General features: G+C 38.1%; 1 protein-coding gene across 1 annotated transcript in view; it reads right to left on the bottom strand.

The window, feature by feature from the left end:
• Positions 1 to 253: 253 nt before the first annotated feature.
• The window catches only part of LOC145983718 (uncharacterized), a 36,393-nt gene continuing 16,454 nt past the window's right edge, over positions 254 to 20,192 (bottom strand). The window contains exons 4-5 of the mRNA XM_083116771.1: positions 2,772 to 3,037; positions 254 to 590 (exon numbers count right to left, since the gene is read on the bottom strand). Of these exons, the coding sequence (XP_082972897.1) occupies positions 267 to 590; positions 2,772 to 3,037 (590 nt within the window). The 3' untranslated portion in view covers positions 254 to 266. The remainder of the gene's footprint in view (positions 591 to 2,771; positions 3,038 to 20,192) is intronic.

Raw genomic sequence — 20,192 nt, 5'->3', positions numbered from 1 at the left:
CACAAACTAACACACCCCAACATCACTGCACCTCATCCTTGGGAAATATGACAAGGGCTGATGGCTCCAAAAGATGTTCCATACAAAAACTCTAGAAGCCTTGCTACAAACACTGCAATTTTGCTTATTTCCATTGACATACTTGCTTATGATTTCTAGTTGCATACTGTCCAAAAATAATTTTCAGAAGTAGCAAATACTTCAAATCTTCACTTTCACAATTCATATTAACAAACACACACAACAAGTTTTAAGGCACAATCGTTTTAAGGCTTGTATCTGCAAAACAAAACATGATTATTCCTATCAGCCAGGTAGCAAACATCTCGGCACCCATGCTCCCTGTTTGGGCATGGCAGAGGCATGGTTTCAATCATACATTCCAGTACACGAATTCTTGTTTCCATTATAGGTTTCTTGCACAAAGGACATTTTGTGATTCTAGCCTTGCAAGACTGGCACACCTGGTGACCTTCGCTACACATGAAAACTGGAGGTACGGGTATATCAAGGCAAGTGTTGCACTCCATCGCCTTCCACACATCCTCTAAAATCCCATCTGGCAATTCAGCCAACTTTGAAGACCTCTCCTAAAAAGTAATATAGAAATAAAATAATGTTCTTGGTATATTTTTAAAATTGTGCAAGGATAAAAATTAAGGCAGCCTAGAAATTAATCCTGTGACTTGAATCCATGACCTCACACAAGCCTGGTAATAGTTGTAACTATTACAAAACATAGTTGGAATTTCTCCTCCTTTTTTCACCTCTAGTGAAAATTTTGAAAACAAGAAAGGGGAAGGGGGACAAAGTACAACCAATGACAAAAAAAATTTCTTACATATTGAGATGCCTTTGTAACCAAAATGACTGAATTCAGAGTTTTTACATGATAGAGAGTATATCTCTGCACAGTTTTCTGAAAACATGTTGTGGAATACTTCTTTCTTCACATGCACATGTGTCATGATTAACTAGAATTTGATCTAAGTCTGGGACTTTCACAGGAGGTACAATGTTGACATTCCATCTACATGCAAAGAAGTGTAATATACTCAAGAAATCCATTTTTTAGGAGTTTCTAAACCACACATTAACCTGAAATGTAGAACTACTAGTTATGTATCTACAATCATGCTAAGTATCACTGAAAATTGTACCTTAGTTTATTATAATAACATATGTATGACTAAATAGCAAAAATTATGTTTCTATTTGTTCATAATTATAATTTTGATATTCGTTTAAGAAATGGCTATGTAACTTAATTCCTTCAATTTAGATGACACAAAAAAACACTATTTGAGCAAGTATTGACATTTTTAAAAATTTGCCAAAAAAAAAGCAACTACAAACCTCTTGGCACACAGTGAGGAGAATGGTTTGTGAAAGTAAAACCCATATATCTATGGACAATACCTACAATAAATCAATATCTACCTAGCTAACGGATGATAAGGTACATATTGGAAACTATCATGTTTTTCTGTAGCACTACTTACTACAATTAAAACTTTTTTTGCAGAGAAGTATTGAAGTCAACAAAACTTTACATGGTTGTAGGAACCTAGGAATACTACATTTTTTTTTTTAACTCACAACAGTTTATTGCAGGGGTTACAGAGATTCGTCACATAAGATTTTTTTCTGTAAAATTTTAATTTTCCTCTCCTTCTTTGGAATGGAATACCATAATTTCCCTTCCCACAAGGGTTGGAGCATTTTGATGGAGAAAAACGACTACCTCAATTGTCTACTATACACACTTGTTAATATATCTATATCTAATATTTTGCAGCACTGGACATTTGAACAGTAAACACTTGAAAACCTCCTCAATTTCCTTAATGTTTGACTTCTGATAAAGCTTAAATGCATAAGCAGGTCACAGTGATATATCTTTTTCATAGAAAGGGGAAATTGTGAATTTAAACATCTACACTTTTAAAACACATGAGCATTAGATAAGTACGGAGAAACCAGTATTCATTTTCTCTGCAACACAGTTTCATTTGTAGTTCTATTAATTTCATCTTCACAAGCAATGTCAAGCAACAGTGCAACAAGTTCCAATGAGGATGGTGGCAGTGGCCACTGAAATTAATAGAATTACAAATAAAACTATTTCTCAGAAAAAGTTTCTCCATATTTCTCCCTTACAAAGGAGCAAAAGGTCATTGATAATAAATATATTTCTCAAGTTTATGGGGTATGTATGCTACTTTTTATGAATATAGAAGATGAAAGCTTTCTCTGTTGATGAACAAGTTTTGGTAATTAGTAATACTTGTGAAGGGTACTAGTTTCCGTATAATGGCTGACAAAGTTTTATCTCTAATTTTGTAGAGCATTGCTGGCTGGCATTCCAAACTGGTGGGATGAGGGGTTGACACAGATTACACCCATCCTTTAGCAGGAGCTTTCTTCCAAGAAAAAACAGGTACCTGGGGAAAATTTAGCTAATCAGCAGAAAGGAGAAAAACTTCTGTGTTTTAAATCTTGGAATGCCAGTGCTGTATTAATAACTAATATTAATCGTCACTGCAGAACCAATAAAAATTTTTGGCACAAGCCACCACTAATAGGTAACATGAGTACATTTTATCTTTTTCTTACTTTCTGTTTGAGGAAGTTCATGTATAGAATCATTTCAACCATTGTAACTATGCTGTTTGACATTTGGTGATAAACATATGCCAAGCTTGCTTTGATTACATAGCAACAAGCAAAATTTCCAAAGTGGAAATACAAAATTGTACAAAATTACTTACCATTTCAGATGAAGTCTCCTCCTTCTTCATGCATGTTCCACTACTTTGCACATCTGTATTTGAAGTTGAAGGTTCACAATCTAAAGCAGTGACAGTGCTGGTGCTTGCCCCCACAGCGGCAGATGGGACTGCCTTTTTGGGTTCAGATGAATACCGTCTATTGAATCCACCAGAAGATAGCATTGTTTGTCCTGCAGTGATCCTCTTTGTCCCAAGAGACCTTGGAATTAAGTGTTGCTCATCATCTGCATGCATCACTTTTCGAACTGCATTAGGAAATAAATAATGACAACACAAAACATTTATATGTGAAACAAATATTAGGGACTCATGAAATAAATTTTTGCTGATGTCAATCAAGTACTAATATAACTGAATTTTTCGTATTTTATGTAGTCTTAAGCTAATTGCAACAATTTGGATGAATGAAGATTCAATTGGATACTTGGATAATAACACAATTGGTCATGCTGTATCTGAGATACAAGTAAAGTTTACTGACATATTTAAGAAATTTCTAAATTTTCACTATATTTTATATTAGGCCTACATATAATGATCCTTAAATATCTAAAAAGCATTTCTTTAGCACTGCATACAATATTAATTGTCACCTTAGAAGTATTTATTTATACGTGTCACTCTGCCATTCGCTACACTTGTCATTATATTCCAGTTCAGTCCCTAAATCCACTTTTCCTTCCTCAACATTATCACAATCGATGACAGATTCTTCTCACAGATATCATCATCTTCACTGCATTCACAATTACTGCTGCGGAGCATGGAATAAATGAGTTCAGTTCCACTTTTTGGATCCAAGGGTCACAGGTTACAAGCAGGCTACCACTAACCGAAGCAAAATTGGCAGCTTTGTATCTCACAGATAGAAACAGCTTATAAGCACAGACATGAATAGGCACCAGCCAGAGATTGTGGTCCTCTGTATTCAGACAAAGAGAGCAGAATCAACTGAGAAGTTTAGAACCACACACCTGATTGCTTTTGAGAAAAGAAAGATTATTGGCTACATGTATTTCAGATATACAGCATGACTGATGTAGAGTGAAACTGATATAGAAATACCCACACCAGGACTTGAACCTCAAACCATTTGTGACAAGGTCATGAGCAAAGCACTCAACTTTCATGGTCATCAAGGCAAATGAATAAGCAAAGATGATATACAATTGCACATGATCCATGGGGAACCTGTATATTTGTCACCTAATGTATATATCCAGGTAACTTCAATAGTCTGCAAGAAAGAAAACTGCATACTTTGGTATTTATGAGACAAAACCAGAGTATACGAATTATACAAGATGAAAACAATATTGACTTACATTTTTTTCCCTCTAAATAGGGTTCTTATGGGTAGGTATGTAAGCCAATCAATATTCTAGATATAATTCCTCTGAAGCCAGATGAACATGTACCACTCTTGAACCATATTTTGGAGGAGCATTACACTTACATTTGGTGAACTGTGTGTAGTTCATCAATGTCTGCAAAATTGCATTGGTACATGAAAGTGGTGAAGGACAGTTCTCTGCCCCCCCCCCCCCCGCAAGTAAAATATTGGAGGGCCCCCTCAGTGAAATAAAAATATCAAGAAGATGCCAGAGTGGACAGATACACAATAGTTAGAACCCCCCAGTTGTAAGATGAATTAACTTTCACCCTGCCTTCCCATTTTTTGTTATTGACTTAAGTGGGCCATCCATGAGAGGGAATGCTCCCTTGCCGTTGGTGAGACGCTGCGATTGCTAAAAGCTGGAGTCATATAGTTGCACACTTGCAGTTGGAAAATCAAGGTCACTCATTTCTCTTCACCATTGCATTTGGTCAATTTCTCGCAGCAAGACCTGGCTCGTATCTTTTCAAAACACAGAGTTGCTTGTTTCAATATTATTTTAGATGGCGCCCTTTTAAAAAAGAAAAGAAAGTATAGATTTTGTTTTTTTGCCATGAGAATTGTACATACATCCATACGAATTTTCTAAATGAGTTTAAAACTGAACAACAGAGATAATTACAGAAACTGTTCACACAACGATGACGCTTGCTTTCAATCATGTATCAAGAAATATATTTCGAGGGGAGGGGTCTGAACCAAGTGTCTGAGAATAATAAAAAAAATGTAAAGTGCTCCCCTGTGCTTAGCACCATGCCATGAAGGCATATAGAGGTGTGTAGGTAACGCCTCACACTTTCTTGATCCAGTCATGAGTGGGGGTGATGTGATCAGCATCACGCCTCTGACCGCCTTTACCCCCCCCAGGGTTTCCCCCAGCTAACCATGTCATTCAGTGCTGGGTGGGCGCCGAGCTTTCAGTGTTAGAAAGTTCCCAGATTTGAACCGGCTGGGGATCGAACCCAGGATCTTTAGCATGGTAGTCAGGCATGTTACTGACTTTTATTATTATTATTATTATTATTATTTCTATATACTTTACATTACACAATATCAAGTAATTAAGAGATATTACAAATTGGTACAGTCATGTTCAAAAAATCTGTCGCATGGAATTTTTCTAAGTCCAACTTCTTACGAAATTATGTTGGTAGCTCTGAAACAAGGAAGTGTTGTGAAATATACGATCCTCCAATCAGAGTGAAGTTCGATTCGGAGAAGCAGGAGGCGTGACTCACGGTCTTGTCCACAGGAAGTTGAACCAATGCAGCATTTCCAAATATGAGATAACGTCCCCATTGGTTAAATATTGTTTCAATAATGCGAATCGGCAGAAAGATTGCGCAAAAGTTTACTTTGTCATTTTAATTTCCTTTAATCATTTCAAATTAGTATTAAATTGTCCCAATTATAGTTCACGAGCTCAATATAATGTATTCATGTATGTGTTTGACAATCATATATATCACTCATTAGAACAATTTTCACATTGTTTCACTACGTGAGATGACATTTCATTTACATTTACGATAAAATAGTGGTTTGGGTGTAATAACTGTTTTCATTAACTAATTTAGAGATGCATTGTTATTTGTTGAGTTAATGATTAGGTTAATTCGTTATTTCTTGCGAAAAGAGGGAACCACAGCTGAAAGAAAATACACAACTTGTATTATTGAGGTCAAGAGTTCGTCTTAACATCACTTTTTGCACACATAGGCTAATCACGACTCGGGATACATTTAAATTGGAATCTGAAACATTATGCGACCTGACTGGAACTCGGAAAAGGACACACTGATTACAAGACTTCGATGCATTACCACTTGGTCTGGCGAACGCCAATAATAATGAGGGGTTGTGGGAGTGGGAGAGGGGTGACGGAAAGTAGAAAATAAATAGTATTTTTGGGGGTAAGAAAATATTTATTTTGATACATGTGTGTGGGGGTGGGGAAGGGGGAAAAGAGAGGGACAGAAAGATATTGGGAGAGATGGGACGAAGATGTGATTGTGGAAAATGTTTTATTTAACGTTCAGTAATAAAAACAATCAAATCAATGATGATTATCTTATAAATACCATATTTAATGTAAATTTGTTTTAAAAATGGGGGCGGGGAGCTGTTTGTTTTACGTTCAGTGCAGGATAACAAGTGGAGACACATAGTGGTTCGTATCTCACTTTAAACTGTAGGTCCATTCTCCATTAGTCTATCTCTGTATAACGTGGATTTAGAATTCAGTAGAAAATAACGTCGATCTAGTATTTTGGATTTTAGATGCGTTGAGACCACTAAAATTTCCAATTCTTATAATAAGAAACCTGTCCTCATATTACCATTTTGAAAGAGAGAGAGTTAATTGTATAATCTTTCGTTGTTAGTTTCAAAGAAGACTGATTCAAATAGTAACAATGGGAACGAATAAAGCTTACGAAAAGTTTTTGCCAACATGCGGATTTGAACCTACGACCATTAGAGTGACAACCCAGTGCGATAACCACTACCCCACGAGTTCCTTCCTTCTTACGGCATGATTATGTGTTAAGACCAATTCGTTCAATATGCATTAGAAATATAATCTCCACCCGCCTCTTTATAAACAACACACCCAAACGCTCCTTTGTAGCAAATGAAATAAAGGTGGTATGAATGTCACAAAGCATTTAAGCAAAATCTACTATATTTGCGACGCAATCGTTTTACATGGAGAGGCTACAGCTTCGAGAATTGAGTTTGTGGTTTGACAAAATTGTAGGATACCCCATATCGATAAGCCAAGGCTCTAGTGTGCACTAGATTGGTTCATTTGTAGTGACGTGCTCAGGAATTTGTAAAGAGGTATGTGAATATAAAAATGTGTTAATGCAAATTTTTTAAACAGTGAACTCATAATTTAATATCTCTATGTCCATCTCATTATCCTACTTAGGAACTAATTAGCATTGCAGGAGTCATACTGAAAAGAAATCTCACGTGACAATGACGAGAAATTAGATTTAGGGAAGGAATAGTTTTCATATTTTAAAACCTCGAAGGGCCATGGGCTATCTCCCGACTGTCAGTCTCCCTTCCACAATCCTACCTAGAGTTATCTTCAACTGGCAACGAGGTGACGTTGGTCAGCACATGGAACCCTCAGCTGTTATAGAAGATATCTGAAACCAGGTTACACCAGTCACTCGTAGCTCCCCAATTTTTTCACGATGGTGGGTTGCCACCGGTCCTATACAGATAACAGGCCGAGAACCCAGGACGACTCGAATCCATGCCGTCCCGCTGCAGTCGGAGTCCTAAGCACAGAGTCTTAGACCGCACCGTTACGGAGGAGGACAGTTTTCATATTTTGTTTCTTATAAATGTCGACAATACATTAAATATATTATGCACCAAAAATTAGTGTAAAGAAATAGCCGGTTCTATAAGAGATTCCAACCTTCGATCTTCACTCAACTAGGCCGCTATTTTTAACAATATCCCATTTTCTCACTCAATAACCTTCGATGAACGTTTGGTTTAAGAGTCGTTAGCAATCTTGTAAACCTTATCAACCTATCTGCTGTCTATCACAAATGTATTTTACAACCTGGAGTAGATTTTGATGTCTGCAATTTAGAACTTGACTTTCGTGGTAAGTAATTCTCTACCGTCTACTATAATAAATAAATCAAAGTCTACATATCTCATATTTTGTAAATGCGAAATGTCATTGTTAAATGTTACAAACTATTTCTTATTCCACCGTTAGTTCCAGATTTAGCCACAGCATTCTGGAATCCAGCGTGAAACGTGTTTCCCACACTTCCAAGGTCAGATGAACCTTTATCAGTTGTATTGGATGCCTGTGAACATGTTACTTCATACGTCATGGTACTGTGGTGGATTTCTTCCCCTTCCCCTTCCCCTTTTACCTTGAACGGAAGTAATCCCCGACTGGGCACGACGAATCAATCACAGAAAAGCAGACTGTCTAGTAAATAACATGCCATGTATTATTTTGAGCTCCTAGGTTTTGGAAAGTGAAATAAAAAAAAGTATGTAACATTAATTCATAATGGTTGACTTCTTTGGGTATTATTTCATGACTCTTTTCTACTTACTCCAATGAAACTTTTGTCTACTGTTTTCAGTAGATCAATGGGTGTTTTGAAACATCTACTGTGTTCAGATTTTCAAAAAGATATAAATACAAAAAAATAATAAGGGGGTATGAAATTAATATTTACAGCCAAACTATTAAACTTAACATATTATACACTATACTGAATAAATTAATTTCACTTGCAGTTTCTCTACTGTACTGGTTTCAGTAGATCAATAGGTGTTTTGAAACATCTATGTTAAGATTTTTTAAATTTGAATTACAATTTGTGTGCCTGAAAACTTAGGGTATTTTACACCCGTCACGCTATACGGGGTCCAGCCCCTTATCATGACAAAAATAAAAGCGTGTCTGAAAACTAAAATATCCTTACCTGGGTTAAAAGCTGAGCCTGTAAAGCGACAGACAGTCAGCACAAACAAGGACAACACACACGCAGTCCTACAAAGATTATACTAACAGGCGGTCCAGTCACCAGAGCCTCGTTAGTCTGCAAAATGCTACATGGAAGTGAGGTTGGTTTAAATTTTAAATAGATATAAAAACAAATTGTTAGTGAGGAGGAATAAAAAGTTATATTTACAGCTAACATGCTGAGCTAAACACACTACAAGGGTGTAAGGGATGACCTTCCACGAAGTATGTACACCCAGTTGTTGCTTCCACGTAGTACACCCTGGACTTCAGTTTGCAGACGAATGAGGTTCTGGCGACTGGCCCCATGGCCAGTATAATTATCTGTGTTGTCCTGTGTTTGGTCCTTGTGGGTGCTGAGTGCCTCTTTACAGCCTCAGCTTTTAACCGAATTCAGAATATTTTAATATTTTAGTTACAACACGACGTTACAGTTATGCTATTTTAGTTCTGGTAAGGGGCTGGACCCCGTATAAAGTGACAGGTGCAAAATAGCCTAAGTGCTGACGCACCAAAAATTTTGAATTCAAATTCAAATTCAAACACACTACATGCAACATTACATTTAGTACTGAAGAGAATATTTCACTTGTAGTTCCTCAACTGTAATTACACATTAGGCGTACTGAAAGTGTTGAGTAGGAAATCATTGATTTTGAGTAGATTTGCGAGAGACACAGTAGAGTACTACAATTGATAACAGTAGATTATGTCTACTGTAAACAGTAGAAATTACGTAGGTTTATAACGACGATGAGAATGAAACAGAGGTAAAAACAATCATAATGAAATAAAGAAGCGACCTGGAGCAAACAGGGACGTAGAATGTCTGGCAGCGAGACGCAAGAGTTGATCAAGCGATTGTAGCGTCAAATTTAGCTTAGAGCTCATAATTGATATTTCTACATGAGCTCAACATACAAGTTACATACAATGAGAGAATTGAATTGAGTTTACATCTCACGTGATATGAGTCGAAAATATTGTTGCATATTGAACTGTGAAGTGAATCAATATTCAATTCGATTAACTAGTGAATGGTGATATGCTGAGATTTTGTAACGAGATGTGCCAAATGGCTGACAGTATAATAACTTATGGACACATTGATTTAATATATTTGAACAATCTTATAACGTGCGATTTGCATGAAATTTTATTACTTGAATCTACATCACTTCATTGCAAAGGATACAAGGCATTTTATGGGTTGTAAAATTCTGTGTTCGATTCACGGTTCGGTTAACTCTGCGATTTTTATTTCTTATTAAACCGAAAAATTATTTATTGCATTTTACCTATTACGAAAATTCGTATATTATTTGCTTTGCGAAATGTAGAGAATATATTGTTTTTCATGCTTTTTACAAGAATACAACTATGCATGGTGAACAAAAAATAATGTAAAATAAATACTATTCACAAAAGGATGTCAATAGTATTTATTTGTTTTGTTTCTTGATAATTTTCCCTAAAATAAAAATGTATAACTTTCGCTGTACATGACATTTCGTCGAATATGATACATGGATCATTTTTATGCAAATCCTACTAAAATGATAAGAAATTCAAAAACATATTCTGAAAAAATATTTTCAAAAATAACATTGAAAAATCATTAGAAAGGACTGTTATTTTTTTAAAAAAAAATATATAACATTTTTATTTCTTTAAATTATTAATTAAATACAATACTTAGTTGCTATATACAAGGGTCACTATTTATATTTTGAGCCTTGGCAACACTGATTGAAGTCAGGCGCGATTTGACGTTTGCACGGAATCGTCTGGCATTATTGAGCATAACGAACTTCAAATGTTTTGTCAATAGCTTCATTTGTGTTGTTTATGTTGCCTTGGAGATTGCGCGACAACAATAAAATGGAATTAACTCGTGAACATTTTCGTGCGATGATTTTTTACGATTTTCGACGTGGATTATCAAGACAAGAGTGCATCGATCAACTTACTTCCACATTTGGCGATGAAGCCCCATCCTTTGCCACTGTGAAACGCTGGTATAACGAATTTAATCGTGGCCGCCATTCGCTCACCGACGAGATTCGCGAAGGTCGTCCAAAATCAGTTGTTGTTCAAGGAAACATTGATGCTGTGCAAAACCTAATACTGCAAGATCGTCATGTGACATACTGTGAGATTGAGGCAACCATAGGCATTAGTTCCACCAGCATATATAAAATATTACATGATCATTTAGCTGTGAGAAAGGTATGTTCTCGTTGGATCCCACACAATTTGACAAAAACTCATCCGCCGTACAGTTCTGATTTGGCACCCAATGACTTCTTCTTGTTCCCGAATGTCAAGAATAAATTGCGTGGACAACGATTTTCGTCGGCGGAAGACGCCGTTGATGCGTTCAAAAACCATATTATGGAGGTGTCTCAAGAAGATTGGAAAAACTGCTTTGACAAATGGTTCGAACGAATGCAAAAGTGTATTGACCATAAAGGAGAATACTTCGAAAAAGAATAAAGCAGTTTTCAATGCCAAATTCCTGTTTTTTCATTGTTAGGCTCAAAATATAAATAGTGACCCTCGTATAATAATTATAGGGGTAATCGAACAGAAGTCAAACCTATAATCTTCGGCGTGTAATACTGATAGCCTATCACCGAACCAATTTACCATCATAAAAAAAATTGAAGTTTTTTTTTTCTCGGAAATTACTGGCTAGTGTACGCTGGAACCTTGCCATACGAATATCTACCCTACCACTACAAGAAGCCACGTCATAACCCCAATTTTCAAAGCTGAAGTCTCTCCATGTAAAACGATTGCGTCGTAAATATAGTAGATGTTGCTTAAATGTTTTGTGACATTCATACCACCTTTATTTCATTTGCCACAAAGGAGCGTTTGGGTGTGTTGTTTATAAAGAGGCGGGTGGGGATTATATTTCTAATGCATATTGAACGAATTGGTCTTGACTCATAATCATGCCGTAAGAAGGAACGAACTCAGTCTCGCGCGAACCGCGGAAGGAGGAAGTTGGATCGGTGCTCTCTCCCGTAGCGTGTAGTTGAGACAGCGCTCGTGTATTACGTAATCGTCCAGTCGAACATAACTGAAGTCTTGAAAATGGCCATCAAGCGAGTGAACACGTTGAAATTGAACTTTAGAGAAGTGAGATATAAGCCAACGTCAAATGAACTACATCGCTGGATAAGTACGAAATTGAAACTGAAACCAGAACAGGTTGTAAGTATAGAAGTAGACTATTATCGAAAATGTGTTTTTGTGAAATTATTGTCTAAAGTACGGGTGAACAGTTATTACGCGAGTCGAAAGGAGTGTATATGTATAATGACGATGACGGCGAACATGAAGTGATAATGACGTGGGCAGATGAAAATCATGTGATAGTGCGGCTGCATGTCGTGCCGAGTGAAATGTCAGATGAAGCAATATATTCTGTACTAACTAACTACGGACAGGTGATATTCCTTGATGACGAAACGTATTCGAAAGACCACATATACCCAGTGAGAACCGGAAGAAAATTAGTAAAGATGAACTTGTCCCGTGTGATACCTTCATATGTTACGATCAGTGGCGGCCGATATTGGGTCACGTACAATGGTCAAGAGCGTACGTGTTCATACTGTGACGCGGTCGATCACTTCTTTAACCAATGCCCTAGTCGCCAGAGGCCAACAGCACGCACAAGTGATAACTCGTACGCAGGGAGAGTGCGACCCGCCCCATTCAACCTCAACAGCGCTGAAGAAGTGATACACAATGATCGGACAGTACTTCCAGCTCCAATAACCAAGACGCAAACTGAATCAACTGTAGATGCCAGCTCCGATACAATACAGGATGTCCCTTTAACACCGACCGAAGAAAACAGCACCCTGCCTAGTGTCGATCCCATGAAGGTCCCAGTATCTGCCAATGACGAGACTACAATCATGCCGCTAAGTATCCATACTACGCAGATGGCTCCTGTGGAAACCATCGAGAACTCACCACCAGTAGATGCAGATTCTTCGCAGACGACAAACATGGACCTGACTCTAGAACCCCCATCATTGCCGACCCCATCTTCACCCATACTGGGAAAGAAGAAGAGGAAGAAGCAACGTAGCACAGACCAGAATCACACCCACCCGGCGAAGAAAACGAACGAACAGCGTTCACCATCGCCAGTGAAGTATACCCTGACCCCAATTGTGCCCAACCCTTTGGAAACACCCCTCAACCCCACGATGACGACCACTCTAAATACCGATTCTTCAGGAAACCTGTAAGTACATGCAATGTTTTGGTTGTTTATATCATTAGTGTGTTACATGACGGCTCCCGTGTATCATTTTGCCACACTAAATCTGAACAAACTATCCTCTACAGTCAAACACCATGCCTTGACTGATTATATAAAGCAAAGTGCTCTCGATCTTCTTTTCCTTCAAGAGGTCGGTACAGACGATTTTACATGTGGCCACGACTACACTATATATAATAATTTCACATACAACGCCACAGGTACTGCCATTTTGGTACGACAAGGTATACCTGTTAACAAAACTTTCCTGCATCCCTCTGGGCGAATTACGTGCGTCGAAATAGGTAAAATCTGGTTTTGTAATATCTATGCGCCTTCAGGATCAGTGGCCCGCGAGGCACGAAACACTTTCTATGCAAAAGAAGTGGCGACAGCTTTAGGGGGCAACCACCAACATATTGTCCTTACTGGGGATTTTAACTGTGTGTTACGACGACAAGATCAATATCCAGGGTTTAACTCATCCCTTAGTCTCTCTACCCTGGTCGAGGCCCTTCACCTAAAAGATGTCTGGGAAACCAAGCACCCACAACTGGAAGGATTCACCTTCATACGTCCAGACTCGGCCAGTCGATTAGACCGTTTCTATGTAAGTGCGAACTTATTACCCAAAGTGTCATCTGTAAAGATTTTTCTCACTTGCTTCACCGACCACCTCAGTGTGCAACTAGACATGGCAATGGATGCCAAAACTGCAGTTCGGGGACGGGGATACTGGAAACTTAATAGTCGGATTCTTCAAGATGAACAATTTCGAACAGTCTTCAAACAAAAGTGGAAGGAATGGGACAATATGAGCAGGCGCCAAACTGATATCATCACATGGTGGGACACGTTCCTGAAGCCGTCAATCAAGCATTTTTGTATAGCATACACACGTATGATGCACACGGATTTCCATAAGAAATACAACTTCTATTATCGCGTACTCCACGAGTTGACGAAACAACTCATACGGGGCGACCCAGTCCTGCATGAACTGAAACGCATACAATCGGTCCTACTGAGGATGCACCACGAGCGAACGGCAGGTTTCGTGGTGAGAAGTCGTCTCCCAACAATTGACCCCCAAGAACAAGCCAGTATTGCCCATGTAAGCGCAGAACAGCGAAGTGGGAAAAGGAAACTCATAACGAGATTGCAACAAGGGAACGAATGCCTCACACGACCCTCGGACATTCGTGCATGCCTATATGAACACTTTGCAGCACAATTTAAGGCACCCCAGGCGGAAGAAGAACACGTGACATGCCCCGATATCCCCACGCTATCAGGGGAAGATGAAGTCATCTTAAACCAACCGTTCACTAAGGAAGAAGTGGAAGCGGCCATCCAACAAGCTCAAAAAGGAAAAACTCCGGGCATAGACGGACTACCGATTGAGTTATTTCAAACATTTTGGCCTACCATGGCAGACCTGCTTATGCGGTGGCTCAATGCCTGTTTTGCGCAGAAGAAGTTAGGTCGTACAAGTTCGACAGGGGTCATGGTCTTAATCCCGAAAGTGATACATCCCTTAACACCTGAACATTATCGCCCCATCACTTTGTTATGTGCCGATTATAAAATATTGGCACGAATATTAACGCGCCGACTACAACACTATGCAGCTACCCTACTAGGCCCTCATCAATTTGTGCACGGAACTAATGGCAATATAACTACCGTTCTCACTAGCATACGAGACATCGTTACTGTAATGAATGAAGCCCCTGACTCGGAAGCAGCTCTAGTAGCCCTGGACTTCAAAGGAGCATTTGACTCATTGTATCATCATTATCTATTTCGGCATTTAACTCACGTTGGATGCGGAGAATCCTTCGTAGAAGCGATAAAGAGCCTATACACCCAGGCTCGGGTACATTTGTGTGTAAATGGAACATTATCATCGCCGTTTGTTCTTCAGCGCTCTGTTAGGCAAGGTTGCCCCTTTTCACTCCTCGCCTTCTGTACAGCTCTTAGTCCCTTCCTACACCAAATAAATCAACGACTACAAGGAATACAGGCATATGGCATGACCTACCGAGTTTTTGCATACGCCGACGATGTCACAGTGGTGGTGCGTGATCATCAGGATTATGTTAACCTAATGGAAATCTTGGAACAATTACGAGTAAATACAGGCTTGTGTCTCAACCTGAGAAAATCAAAAATACTACCCTTGGGGAAAATGGCAAGGAACTGGACAGAATCTGTCCCAATGACCGTGATGGACGTATTGAAAGTACTCGGGATATACTTCTCGAGAAACCTGGTCGAGACTTCCCACCACACATTTCAAACCATAGTGCCCAAAATACAAGCAGTATTACATTTCAACCGACTCCGCCAACTGTCCCTAAGCGCTAGAATCAAATATGTCAACACTTATGCACTCTCGAAACTATGGTACGTGGCGCAAATACTACCCGTGCCTACCCAAACGGCTGCGAGAATCCGGAGAATGATCACACCCTTTCTCTGGCACGGTCACCTGTTCCATGTAGCTCATAACACACTATGCCTACCAACTCGCCTTGGAGGACTAAACCTGCTGAGTATCGACCGACAAGCGCAAGCCTTATTTTTGCACCGCCATATCACCATGATAGTCCAGCATCAGGATAGCATTACGGCTCGTGTGCTACGCTCCATGCTGGATGAAGTGGAACTATGTGCCCCAATTTACCCAGGTGTTATACTCACTAAATTTCTCTATTTACGAACAACCATAGTGGAAATTTGTTACATGTTGATGCTCCTTCCAAGTGTGGATCCTTCTGATATAACAGTCAAATCTCTATCAAAAATGCTGCAAACCCGGATGAAACATATTCCGCGTATTGTCCCATTATTCCTCAGGGTGCGCTGGAACATCGTGTGGAGAAACATAGCAGCGACCCACCTCCCCAATCGAGTGCGCTCCATCTGGTACTTAACTGTACACGATGCTATCGTCACAAGAGTACGATTGCAGAGATACCTTATGGCAGACAACTCCCATTGTACCAAATGTGCACAGGACGACACCTTAGTGCATCGACTGACGACATGTGTGACAGTCGTGGAACATTGGAAACACCTTAAGAAGTTACTTGGAATCATATGCCGCCGCTCCCCGAACGACTTCACTGTGAACCATTTATTAACTCCAGAGTTTCAGTATTTTCCTCTCACAAGAACACGTGCAGTGCAATTTCTCATAGGACGTTACGTCTATTATGTGCTTGGCAACCAACCTCATGTACAAAAACTGTCATTCAAATTCTATGCCAGTGAACAATATTATCACAATGATCAGATAACCTGTAAAGCCTTGTATGCAAATTTCCTACATGTGATCCTTTGAAATTCACGTCCAAATGTAAAATTTGTGTAAGTAGTAGCTAATTTCAATAAAGAAAATTTAAAAAGAAAAAAAAACTCGTGGGGTAGTGGTTATCGCACTGGGTTATCACTCTAACGTCGTAGGTTCAAATCCCCACGGTGGCAAAAACTTTTCGTGAGCTTTATTCGTTACTATTTGAATTAGTCTTCTTTGAAACTAACAACGAAAGATTATACAATTAACTCTCTCTCTTTCAAAATGGTAATATGAGGACAGGTTTCTTATTATAAGAATTGGAAATTTTAGTGGTCTCAACGCATCTAAAATCCAAAATACTAGATCGACGTTATTTTCTACTGAATTCTAAATCCACGTTATACAGAGATAGGCTAATGGGGAATGGACCTACAGTTTAAAGTGAGATACGAACCACTATGTGTCTCCACTTGTTATCCTGCACTGAACGTAAAACAAACAGCTCCCCGCCCCCATTTTTAAAACAAATTTACATTAAATATGGTATTTATAAGATAATCATCATTGATTTGATTGTTTTTATTACTGAACGTTAAATAAAACATTTTCCACAATCACATCTTCGTCCCATCTCTCCCAATATCTTCCTGTCCCTCTCTTTTCCCCCTTCCCCACCCCCACACACATGTATCAAAATAAATATTTTCTTACCCCCAAAAATACTATTTATTTTCTACTTTCCGTCACCCCTCTCCCACTCCCACAACCCCTCATTATTATTGGCGTTCGCCAGACCAAGTGGTAATGCATCGAAGTCTTGTAATCAGTGTGTCCTTTTCCAGTCAGGTCGCATAATGTTTCAGATTCCAATTTAAATGTATCCCGAGTCGTGAATAGCCTATGTGTGCAAAAAGTGATGTTAAAACGAACTCTTGACCTCAATAATACAAGTTGTGTATTTTCTTTCAGCTGTGGTTCCCTCTTTTCGCAAGAAATAACGAATTAACCTAATCATTAACTCAACAAATAAAAATGCATCTCTAAATTAATTAATGAAAACTGTTGTTACACTCAAACCACTATTTTATCGTAAATGTAAATGAAATGTCATCTCACGTAGTGAAAACAATGTGAAAATTGTTCAAATGAGTGATATATGATTGTCAAACACATACATGAATAAATTATATTAAGCTCGTGAACTATAATTGGGACAATTTAATACTAATTTGAAACGGTTAAAGGCAATTAAAATGACAAAGTAAACGTTTGCGCAATCTTTCTGCCGATTCGCATTATTGAAACAATATTTAACCAATGGGGACGTTATCTCATATTTGGAAATGCTGCATTGGTTCAACTTCCTGTGGACAAGACCGTGAGTAACGCCTCCTGCTCCTCCGAATCGAACTTCACTCTGATTGGAGGATCGTATATTTCACAACACTTCCTTGTTTCAGAGCTACCAACATAATTTCGTAAGACGTTGGACTTAGAAAAAATCCATGCGACAGATTTTTTGAACATGACTGTACATAGTGGATTATACAATAGGGGTCAATCTGTATAGCATTTTTCCTAAGAGATTATGTGAATGCTATAAATCCGGCCGTCACATCAGTAATTCAATATAATTTTGTAATTCTACTAAGTAAGTTCTCCATCTTTCTTTGTCAGTATGTTCAAAGTTTACATAACATATTACATTACATTATGAAGTACATTAATCAATTGTTATTAAGATACAATCTTAGTAATTCTACTAAGTAAGTTCTCCATCTTTCTTTGTCAGTATGTTCAAAGTTTACATAACATATTACATTACATTATGAAGTACATTAATCAATTGTTATTAAGATACAATCGTACCAAAGTTTTGCTATTTTTACATTAGTACATTTTGTAAAAAGTTTGCATACAAACTGCTCTTGTCGTAATTGTTCAGTTCTAAGTATTCATTTTGTACACAATTCTGTAATGATTTTTCACATTTGCCTGGTTTCCTCTTTAAGGCATAATACACATACTGAGCTATGATCCACTGCACAGCCTGTAATTTGGTTCTTGGATAAAAATTAAAGTCTGGAAGTAGGATGTGGTCTACTGTAAAGTAGTTGGCAGGGAGTCGGCACATTTTTCCTAGTATTTGGCAAAGGTATTGCCAATCATCACGTATTTCGGAGCATGTACTAAGTCTATGTTTCAAAATATCACTTTGATTGCAAAATCCACATTCTTCGTTCCTTTCCAATTGTAGCCGGAGTGCCATCTGGATTGTCAAGACTTTATAATGCACGGCTAGGTACCACATAGATCACACAAGTGTAGGTATGTGTCGTGCTGTTACATTACGCCATGCTTTTGACCATTGGATAGTAGGGTGCACAGTTTGAATTCTTGGCATCACTCGTCATCTTTGTAACTGCATTTGATATAAGAATTTGCCCGTAATTGTTTCACTTTGTAATTGCGAGCATGCTATGAGTAAATACGTAAATTCCACCATCTTCGTTTGAAAATAGTTGAGAGTACTGGTTAATTTAGGCACTGAGACAGGGGCTGTAAGTTCGACATCTCGTAAGTAAGAATGTAGCACATGCCCTGTCAGGTTCTGTGTTGTACTCAATAACTGTTTTATGTTGCAGTGTATTAGAAGTGACTGTGCTTTTATTTCAACATTCATCAGGTCAAGTCCTCCAATGCATTAAGGTAGACACAGTGTCTCGTACGCGACCCATAATACATGTGCTTGCCAAATAAACTGTGTTGCTATATGCCATATTTCAGCAGCTTTTGGTTTGGGAAGTTCTAAGACTTGTGCTACATACCACACTTTAGAGAAGAGAAACACATTAACGTAGGTTACTCTGGCTATACAAAAATTAGGGTGGGGACTATAATTCTAAATATATATATAAATAACCATTATGATGAAACCTAAAGGTATTGTATACCAAGTACCTTATTGAGATCTAAAATTTCTAGGATCCTTAGACAATCTCCTCCCTAAAAAACAACAGGAGAAGAAAGAAAATCTTGTTTGAGTAGAGGTCATGGAATGAAATTAACACTTAGTACACCTCAGTTGAAAATATTGCAGAGTTCTAGTAAAAAGTAATCAAGTAGTCTGTAGTTTTTTCACATCTAAGAAACTACTTTGGCACCATTCTCAAATAAAACTAGCCAAGCATAAGTTAAGTACACTCTCAACCAATCAACAGAGTGTCACATGACTCTGAGGGCCCAAGCTAGATCTTGGGCCCTCAGATTGGCAAAGAAGAGACATTTAAACCCACGATTGGTAAAGAAAGTCTTCATGAATTAAGTAATGATAATGGTATAAGATTGATTACTTTTGCAACCTCAAATAATTTAATTGTGAAAAGTACCACTTTTAAACATAAAGATATCCATAAATATACCTGGTCTTCTCCAGATGGTAAAACTCATAATCAGATAGATCATATTCTCATTGATAAGAGAAGGCATACTAGTATAATTGACGTTCGTACACATAGAGGTGCTGACTGTGCCAGTGACCATTATTTAGTAATTGCAAAATTAAGAGAAAGACTCTCAGTGATAAATCATAAGCAACAAAATCTAAAAGTTCTAAAATTTGATACAGGAAAGTTTACTGATGAAAGAATTAAGAAAGATTACCAAATTAAACTGTCAAATAGATTTGATGTTTTGCAGGATTTAAATGATGATGAAAATATAAAGGAAACAGACGTAAATAAGAATTGGGAGCACATACGTAATGCAATAGAATCAGCAGCTAAAGAAAGTATAGGATACCATAAACCGAGAAAAAGTAAGCCATGGTTTGATAATGAATGTTATAATCTAATAGAAATAAGAAATCAGGCTAGACTTTGGTGGTTAAATAACTC

The sequence above is a fragment of the Lepisma saccharinum genome, chromosome 2 (assembly GCF_977018435.1).
Source record: "Lepisma saccharinum chromosome 2, izLepSacc3.1, whole genome shotgun sequence".
Lineage (NCBI taxonomy): Eukaryota > Metazoa > Arthropoda > Insecta > Zygentoma > Lepismatidae > Lepisma > Lepisma saccharinum.
Note: the sequence above shows the minus strand (reverse complement) of the source record. Positions and strands in the feature narration are given on the sequence as shown.